A 10,238-nucleotide genomic window follows, 5' to 3' on the forward strand; every position below is an offset into this window, starting at 1 on the left:
GCCCCTGTAGCACTGAAATAGAAACTGGAATGTCTGATTCTGGATTTACCGTAGTGAGAGTCAGCTCAGAAGCTGGGATATGACCTTCAGCTCAAAGCAATAGTAAGATTGCCAGTCTGGGATAGTCTGGGATTTGCCATTAACTGATTTTTTGTTTTGCTCCTGCAGCCTTGTGAACTTGTGAATTTTACACGAAAAAACTGCCGTAAGTAGGGAGCCGCATGGTTTTTTACCTCTGATTCCACCTATTCACTCTTCTTAAATAGAATATTCTCTGTTGGAAACCGTTTAGAGAGGCAGTTTGTATCTGGGTTCAGCTTGATGGTGATTGGTAGTTAACTGTGAGGAGTTTCCAGCAGGTGTATGAAACAGACTTAGGCTTTTTGCTCGTTTTCCCTATCTTAATTACAAAACCTGTAACAAATGTCTCTTTGCCTCATTTAAGATTAAAGTAATTCTTTGGCATTGTGCCAATCCCCTTTGGGGAAATTCTCTGAGACAAGACAGTATTTGTATTTTACTTGCCCTCCACGTTTGGTGTGTTCATTCTCTCTCAGACTTGTGTGCTCAGCAGAACCCGGAACAATTTCTTTTAATTCTCATCCGGTAAAATGGCACTATTTTTGAGGCATCTCTCACTGGCATATGCTGTCAGTTGTTTGAGCTTTGGATCAGGCTTTTTTGTGAAAGCAAGTGAATATGTTGGTATTTAATTGAATATGAGTACAAAGTAAATTTGCTCTCCATCTCTTCATTCCAGCTTGCTCATCAGGTAAGCCCATCTGGCCTCTGCATGTCTGGTCTTTTACAGACTTGAAGAAAAAACTAACAGTGTTTGAGTTGTGGAAAGGTGCTCACACAAATTTTTTATTTCAATACACAGACACATGTCCAGTTTATCCAACTGAAGTGGTGTTTGCCTTCGATATGTCTGAAGATGTTACACCAGCTGCATTTGAAAGAATGAGGAACATTGTTATGTTATTGCTGAAAACCATTAAGATTAGTGAAAGCAATTGCCCAACAGGTGCTCGTGTCTCCATAGTTTCTTTCAATACAAATATGCGCTACCTCATCCGATTCTCGGAATTCCAAAAAAGCCACTTGCTGCTACAAGCAGTCCAGAGAATACCGCTAGAAAGATCGACTGGAAAACGTAATATTGGGGCAGCCATGAGATTTGTTGCAAGAAATGTCTTCAAACGTGTTCGTCAGGGCATCCTCACAAGGAAAGTTGCCCTCTTTTTTGCCCATGGTCCATCGCAGGATGATGTTGCCATCAGCACAGCTGTACTTGAGTTGAGTGCCTTGGATATCACTCCAGTGGTTATTGCCTTCAGTGAAGTGCCAAATGTCAGACATGCCTTCTCAGTAAGTAGATAGACTATGGAAAATTGAGTCAGTCATCTGCTTGCTTGGTATCTACTATTATCTGAGTAAAGCATTCTCTCACGCCAGTAAGTTCTACAGGAACTCTCCAATCCCTTATTAGAAAGTGGTATATTAAAGCTTACTGTTTTAACAGAGAAACAGTGATTCACTTGACCATAATGATCACCATCTGACCTCTTTCTGCACATCAGTTATTTATGACTTGTGCTTTTAGGCCAAATCACAGAATTTCAATAACATTGTGTTAATTTAATTTGGTTACCTATGCCATTTCTCTTCTGTGTTGTGACATGTACTAACCACTTAATTAACAAACTGGCCCTAGTTTCTAGAAAAAAAAGTAGTAGAAGGCTTCAAGTGCACCATTATTTTTTTTTTTCAAAAGAAAATTAAATTCAGCAAAGCCCCTTTTGATAGCTGTATTGCCACTAGTACAGGAGAAAATTAACAACTTTTCTCTTAGAATATGACTTAATATAAAAAGATAGTAAACAGAAATAAGCAATCCATTTTAGCAGGTACCAAAGGAAAACAATTCTACGATTCTTTAAGGCTTCATAATATGGATTCCATGGTCTCTTGCTTTTCAATTCATTTTTATATCATCTGTGCTCAGTTTTAACTTTTTTTGAAATAAAATACCATCTAGCTGCTGTTTCTTCAAAACTATCCTTGTAGAAGGAAACTATGTTTACATACACATGACAGAAAGTGCAAAATGTGGCATCTAAGTTCTGATCTAGTAGCATCAAATCAGCCCTTTAATCTTTGTATTTATTATCATGCAGCCTCATATCTATTAGTCAATTCACATGTTTGGCTCGCTGAATGTTAATTTAGCAGAATGAAAAATTTCTGCTGGCATATGAGAAGGAAGTTTAGAGTTTATTTACTGGGTTGCTCTACAGGATGAACAGGAGCAAGCAGCAGTATTCTGTTTACTTAGTGTAAGCAGATTATGAATCTGAATGCATATGATGACATCTGGTATTTACAAAGGTGCCAACTTTCCATAAATCAGTTTCCAGAGTAGAAAAATTTTTAAAGGCTGCTTAGCGGGGGGAAAGGCAAAAAATTCACTGTCCAGCTCTCTTTTATGGTTACACTGATGGGAAGGCAACCGGCCTCACCACCACCATCCAAGAAAATGCAACCTCCCTTTTTTTTTTTTCAGATGGACTTCTGCCCTTGCAGTTGAGATGCTGTTTGATCTTCATGATCCTACCAGCCTGTAGCCACAGAAACTTACTGGCTTTGGTTAGTTTGTTTTAGGAGTCTCAGTCTGGAGACTGAAACAGTCATTGCCAATTCTAACTCCTTTGAAGAGATCTATCTGTAACATCATTTATAGACATTAATCAGATGTTAATTGTGTTGTGTATAACACACACAAAGCTTAATTTTAATGCAAAGAAGTAATTATTTTTTTCCTCAGCATTTTAGCTTATCCTTATATATGGTTCATTTCCTGCAATATTATGGTATTTTTACAGCCATTTTTATTTATCTTAGTCCACAAGGAAATGTTTTTTCCCTTGAATCACATTTGGATGTTGTTGGGTCAGTCAAATTGTAGGATGTTGTTGGAGCTTCTTCAGGGTTCCTCAGACATTTCTGTAGTCAAATCTGCTGGGGAAGATTGTCTTTCTTCAGCTGATCATGGTCAACACATAGGTTGTTCCAATGCTAGAATTTTCTGAGGACAGCATTTTCTCTTCCAAGAAAACATCTTCACTGTGGAGAACTTATTTTTGTCCCAGAAAGAGTTGAGATAGAAGATCCTGCCCTTTTCTCTGTAGCATACTACTCAGAAAAGAAAAAAAGTGATAGCCCTTAACTGGCACACACACACAAAAAAAATGTATATATGTATATAACAAAAAATCAGTATCTTTTACCTATCTTTTTAATGTTACTTTTTTGTCTGCTTTAAAACATAGGTTGATGATACTAGAAGATTTCAATTATTTGTTTGGGAAAGACAACAGGATGAAAGTTTGGAGAGCATCACATACTGTACTCTTTGCTTTGGTAAGATATTTTACAAATTCCAGCTGTTGTATTGATCTTTTTACCCTTTCAGTAAGAAATCCTATTGATTTTATTTTGCAGTGTGGTGTTGGGGAATTTTTATGGTACGCCTTAAACACATTTGTGCTTAAATATATTAAAAAAAGTTAACAAACAATGCATTGGTCAGAGTCCTACTGCCATAAGTGTTTCTACAAAGAGTCAACAGAAATGCATTAAGAGCTGATTCCTTACATACACGTGCACCAGCACTGATCGCATGCGTGGCAGCGTGCGATGACTCACCCTAGCTCTGCGGCCCAAAGGTGGCCCCCCCAAGGGCTCACATTCTAAAATGGCTACAAGACAGTGCTGTGGCTGTTTCTTGTCACCACCAAGAGAAACCACTCCCTTAGAGGGAGTTCTTCTGTCTCTGGCATTCTTGCTTCCAGTCAGTTTAACCCCACCTGCAATTGGACCTTCTCGCCCTCCATGCCAGATCATTCCTTGGTTACAGATTACCGCTGCTGAGAAGTTCACAGTTTGAATTTCCTCTTCAGTGGATAGTAAGAATTAGATTCTCAAAACCACAAAAGCTGTTTAATTAGTTGCTGTATCAGCCACGTGAAATGAGTTATTGTTTGGCATTTCCTTTTTAACAGAAATGCACTTAAGAGAGCTTTATGATTCTCAGCAACCAGGGTTGTTTACTGTAAATTCTACATTGTGAGGAGGGGAGAAGATACTAGTTGATAATATTTCAGAATGCTGAACAATGGTCTGAGATCAAAAATAGAATTTTTTCCAGTGTATTTTACAGTGTTTAGATTTTGACAGAAGAAAATTTCTCAAGGGAGCTCTTATCTGTTAAGTTGTACCTTGTGAACATTTTTTACTTTCATGCATGAATAATTTCCTATGTTATCTCAAAACCTTGCTCAGCAAGACTCATCTGTTGTTCCTTACTAGAACAACAAGATTTCAAGTTGCCAAACTGATTTTATTTTTCAAAATCAAAATTTAAGTAAAATAGATTAATAGGATGGTGCAAAATAATTTAAAAAAGTATTGCTTTTGTTGTATTGTGAAATAGTTTGCTGCCTATTGACTCTTCCTCTCTAGATAAATGTAAACCAAGCACCAACTGTGAGGTACCCTTTTCTCCCCCTCTTCTAATGGATATGGATATCACTTACATCATGGACAGCTCTCGCAGCATCAGCAGTGAAGATTTTCAGAGAGCCAAAGACTTTGTGAGCAACATGCTAGATCAATTTGTTGTTTCCTCGCAGCCAAATGAATCGTATGGAGGCATCAGAGTGGCATTGGTGCAGCAGGCTCCCAGGGGCTTCCTGCCTGACAGAAACCAGACCCCTGTGGCCTTGGAGTTTGATCTAGTCACATACAGCAATAAAGATTTGATGAAGAAGCATATTCAAGAGTCTGTTCACCAACTGGAAGGGCCATCAGCCATTGCTTCTGCCCTACAGTGGACAGTTGAAAATGTATTCTTTAAAGCCCCCAGACAAAGAAAACACAGGGTCATATTCACAATAGTTGGAAGCAAAACAAGCGCATGGGACAGAGAGAAGCTGAGAGAGATTTCACTTGGAGCCAAGTGCCAAGGATTCACCTTGTTCACTCTTGCCCTTGGCACTGATGTGAGCGATGATCAGCTGATGGAGCTGTCAAGCTCCCCCACAGACCAGCACTTACTGACATTGGGCAGGGTTTCAATGCCTCAAATGGTATACGCTCAGAGGTTTAGCCGGGCATTTCTGAATCTTCTACAACGTAAGTAGCACATGATGGCATTTACTGAAGTTATGGAAAGAAAGAGAAATGCTGTATAGAAAAAGGTAGTCAGTGTATATGCACTATCATTCAGTTTCTAGTCATAATTTAGCTAGCTGGTTTTTCATCTTTAGTTTGCCGCAGATGCTGGACACTGATTGAAGTGCAAGTAGTGACAGAACAGCATTATATTCTAATGGTGCCTTAGGCCAAAGTCTTAAGTAGTTTTTTCCCCGTAAGTTTGTATTTAATGTGTGGCTTTGATGAGGCCACTTTCACTAAAGAAACCCCATTCTTCAGCTAAGAGAACACAGTTATATTCCTGATTTAGGCCTACATTTCTCCTCTGATGATTGTCAGATCCAGATCTACTAAGCTGTTTATGTCTGTTTGGGCTTTGGGGCAGATACAGGTTTAAACATTTAGCAGATTTGTCATTAACTTCTCTTTACTGCAGTTATTCCTCCTCTGTAGAATAAAGAACTTTCCTTTTCAAGATACATTTATGCAGATTAGCAGGTCTTAGATGCTTTGAAATACAAACAAGAGAATATCAAGAAAGAAATCATTGATTTTAAATTCTCATCGGAAGCATTTACTTAGAGATGTCAAATTCTCTATAGAAGGATAAATAGTGTGTTACAGAGCAAGACAAAAGTATAAAAGGTTGGTTCAGGAGTCATTCTCATCTAGCTTATCTCTAATATATTTTCATTTTCCTGGACATAGTGCCAGTCACTCTAGATATGGTTTGCTACCTATTGAGAGATGCAAACTCCAGTTCACAACAATAAAATCATGTAGTGTTTGTTATTAAACATACTGGGGTTTGGAGGACTTTCAAATTCACCTGTGGTATCTGTGCTTTCCCCACAGAAGAAACGAACAGTTATCCTTCACCTGAACTTCAAGAAGAGTGTGAAGACTTAGATCAGGGAGACACACAACAGCAAGTGTCTATGATTGAAAGGTTTGGAATTGCCAGTTGAGCTTTTCTAGTGTGTATCTCTGAACATAAGTTTTCTCCCTTTGGGTTAGTAGTTCAAAGTAGCTTTAACAGAAACAGTATAAGGATCAATTTTTTTTTTTTTTTTTACAGGGTTCAGAAGGAATGAACCAGTTCCATTTTTCAAGGCCATACTGGTGCTTAAATACTTCAGGTTTTTTCCCCTCTCCTTGGAAAGGATGCCTTTCCCTGGAACTGATGAAACTGGTTACAGTCATGGTTTAGAAAGCATTGAAAGAGCTGAAAGTAGACTCCTGGAGAATATTAAAGAGATCATCACAGAACCTGTATATACAATGCCAGAAAGAAATCAGATATGATTATGAGGAGAATGAGTATTTTGCAGAGGAAGATGCTGGAGAAGAAAAGCCACAGGAGTATGAAGAAGCGCACGAGAAGAACAAGGCAAACTTAGAGGCAACAGTAGAAACTAGAGCTACCTGTAGTGACTAGGGTATGATTTTAAAATATGAAAATCTTTTTTAATCCAGTAAAAAGACTCTAGAATGTGAAGGGCTCTGCTGAATATTTACACAGTATGAAGCATTTCCATTAATTACATTTTCCGAAGTGTTTTGTCACCATATGTTTGTATTAAGTCCAAATCTATACAGTAAGAATTTGTAATTAAAGGCTGAACTGCAGGTGTCATTATGACTTTAGCTTTGATTTGTAACTTTTTGTAATAATAAAATATAAAGTTCTAATCCCCTTTACTAAAACAGTTGATTGTTTTAAATCCCCAAGCTGCACTATAATTACTGGATTACTCCTGCTGCTAACTTAGCTTGATGTGGAGGAACTAAATATATCTCTGCTACAGTCTGTTTCTGTAGGAAAATAGGATCTCTTAGCAGAGGTATCCTATCAAAATAGATATTCTTCATGGTTTTTACTTTGCTTCCTAATTACGCATTTTTCTTTGCAGACTTGCCATTTGATACAATAGGTATGGGAAACTGATTGTGAGATAATTTATCACCAACGTTCTTTTAACACTGTTGAATGTTTTATTGTTTAGACTATAACTGGGGAGAATTTCTGCGAAAAAAATGTGATGTTGTCTGCATGCGGTAGGTCATGTCTACAGCTGCCATCCCTTTGTTTTTCATCTCTCTGCACTCAAAAATGATTCTAGGAATGTCTGTTAGCCCCATCCCTGATGAGAAAGGAACAATGCTTTTGCAAAACGGTTTTAATGTTGGATTTTTAATTAAGAGCAAATATACCTCTGGGAATGCCATACATCCACAGTGCATGACAGACATGCTCAGCACAGATGGAATTGGTTCCGTTGCCTAACTGCATGTGTACAATCTTGAATCAGTGCTCCCATTGAACAGTTCATGAACTCTGTGGTCACACAGAGAATTGAGTAGGATGAAGATAGGTTAGTGTTTATACTTCACAAATAAAGGATTTCCTGTAAGGAAGTAGTCAGGGTCATTGCACTGATGTGAGCAGTGACCTAAGCTGCTTATGGGAGACATATGAACTGCTATTCCCAATCTTGACTTGTAATCAGTAACCTAGCAGTTTACTTCCAAAAACATGTAGCACAGTTCCTGAACTTGCCTTTTGAGAGATGTGCTATATATTGATCTATGGCTTGAGGTTATTGTTTTTCAGTTGATTAGGAGGAGAAGGTTATGTCCTTTCAAATCTTTAGGTTGCATAGCATTATCAGTATTTTGCTTTAGTTTTCAGTGCTTCCCCTTGGATGTCATACAGATACCAAAGTCTAGAGCTGCTCTTCTGGATTCATTTCAGTAACTCGGAATTTACTTTGGAAAAAGCTGATTAGATCTGTACTTACTGGATACCAGATTGCTACAAAGTATGCTACTCTCACTTACTTTGGGGCTAATTTATGCAATTTAGATCTATATTATTCCAGGATTTCGCTAAGAGACTGTAATGGATAATTTAACCATCTATGTATGTTCATCTATGAAATTTTACTAATGGATACCAGTATAACAAGTTGGAATCAAGAAGAGGGACATTCTGAAAAGCTTTATTTACCTTGTCCCTATAGACCAGTTATAATCATTTAACAATAATTTTAGTAAGAAATCCATGTTGGAAGACTAAAGACCTTTTAGCATTCCTCCTGCTTATGCCACTGAAAATCTAATTGGTTTAGACATTTTCTGATTAAATCAATCATAAGAAGAGGGGCTTCAGACCACTCTAGCACTGTGGGTTTGTGGATGAATACTCTATGAATCTTTGTAAGACCTTGAACACTGACTACCTCTGTCATCTGCCAGTTTGCAAAGAATGTTACTTTTCCCTGAAATTAACAATGCTGAGAAGGATGTTTCTTCCTTTCATTAAATCTGTCTCTTATTTCCCTTTTCCAGAGGCATGTGACCTTGTTCAAGATAGTGGAGAATGTCAGAATCATGTCCTGAAGTGGTACAATGACAAAGAGCAGAAAATGTGTGGTCAGTTCTGGTACGGGGGCTATGGAGGCAGTAAAAACAGATTTGAAACACAAGAAGAATGTGGATTCTTGTGTATAGAGTCTTCCTAGTGCAGATACTCTCAAATTACTTTAATTCTTCAGTTATACTACCAGGGTGATGGGAAAAAGGAATTGAAAGAGAAAGGTTTACGTAGCCACTCGGCTCCTCCATTTCAGTTGAAAGAAATACTTGATTGTGAAGTTACTAGATAGTAACTTAATAGTGAAAATAAAATCAAAAGTATTTATCAATTGATCTGATATAACATATTGAGTGCTGAGAAACTTCTTTAGTCAACATTGTGTTGTTTAAAAGGGATAAAAGTATTGAAACTTGATTTTCTTCCATAAACACCAAAATGTGCTCTTTCAAAATGTACTGAATAAATAAAACAACACATTAGAGATTTTAATGAAATAACATTGGATGCAAGACACTAGTGTCAAACGCTTTTGATACATTTAGTTGCATTTATCCTGCTTATAGAAAATACCACAAAGCATTTAACTCTCAAATGTCATAAACTTACTAGAATTTACTTCACTTTGATTTAGAGGATTTTCTACCATAGAATCATTCTTGGCTTCTTAATTCTTTTCTGAATAATCCAACGTGTGAATAAAAACAACCATTCTCAAATATTTCACTTCTGCTATTAGCTGTTAAAACAAATAGAAGTGTATTCTCATAGTGTGGCATCTCATACGTAAATAAGCATTGGTCCATTTCTCTTGTTACCAAAGGTTAGACAACTGTATTCATTTTCAAACGTTAGATTTTTGTGGTTGCTTTTGAGGGAAAGAAAAAATCCCGAGGATACATTCTGATTAAAGATAATAAATGCAGTGCCCTGCAGAAGGGTGGAACTTAGCTGAGCATTCACGTTCTGCTGACTTACCCAAACTCTACTGTTGCCCATTTTATATCTGTAGAAGTCATGGTGCATCTAACTTTGCCACCTCGGGCCACTATTTGTAGAGATGGCTGTACTCACCTCGAATTTTCTTCCCTGTATTTGTCTACAAAAGGATAGAGAAAATATCTCTAATAAGTTTTCATGGAGTGCTGGCCAGGAGATCCTCAACAAACTTTTAAGGAACATATATGAACTTGGTTTTCCAGAGTCTGTTGCTTTTGGCTCACCCAGAGGGAATCTACTGTGAACAGTGACTGAACAGACCAGACTCTTGGTGATGCTCTGCCAGCCTCAGGACTACAATAATGCTGAGCAACTCAATGCTAAAGGTGACAGAGCCACCGTTAGCTCAGCTGAGGAAGGGTCAAAATGTCTCATGGGTTACTGCTACTGACCCAAACTCTGAGTTGGGGACAGGTGAGTTTATGAAGCCATTAGTCTTTCACCTTTGGATTTTCTTGCAAGTGACAGAATGGGACTGCCATGGAGTGGGAAATACTCCACTCTCTTCTGATCTTTTTCTACATTTGTGACTGGGAAATCATACTTAAGGAGGGCACTTGCTGTCTGTTTGGTGGCTAGAGCTGGTCTATTCATTTTGTGAAGCAATAAATTGAACCTGGGTTTGATTTTTACTGCAATATGTATG

At 37.8% G+C, this 10,238-nt stretch overlaps 1 protein-coding gene across 1 annotated transcript in view; it reads left to right on the forward strand.

The window, feature by feature from the left end:
• COL6A6 (collagen type VI alpha 6 chain) overlaps positions 1-8,915 on the forward strand; it is a 43,135-nt gene extending 34,220 nt beyond the window's left edge. Inside the window, 9 exon segments of the mRNA XM_055803693.1 lie at positions 169-205; positions 761-772; positions 884-1,371; positions 3,333-3,423; positions 4,525-5,196; positions 6,073-6,166; positions 6,381-6,504; positions 6,506-6,656; positions 8,569-8,915. Coding sequence (XP_055659668.1) covers positions 169-205; positions 761-772; positions 884-1,371; positions 3,333-3,423; positions 4,525-5,196; positions 6,073-6,166; positions 6,381-6,504; positions 6,506-6,656; positions 8,569-8,741 — 1,842 coding nt within the window. The 3' untranslated portion in view covers positions 8,742-8,915.
• Positions 8,916-10,238: the final 1,323 nt, after the last annotated feature.

Source organism: Falco peregrinus, chromosome 5 (genome assembly GCF_023634155.1).
Source record: "Falco peregrinus isolate bFalPer1 chromosome 5, bFalPer1.pri, whole genome shotgun sequence".
Classification (NCBI taxonomy): domain Eukaryota; kingdom Metazoa; phylum Chordata; class Aves; order Falconiformes; family Falconidae; genus Falco; species Falco peregrinus.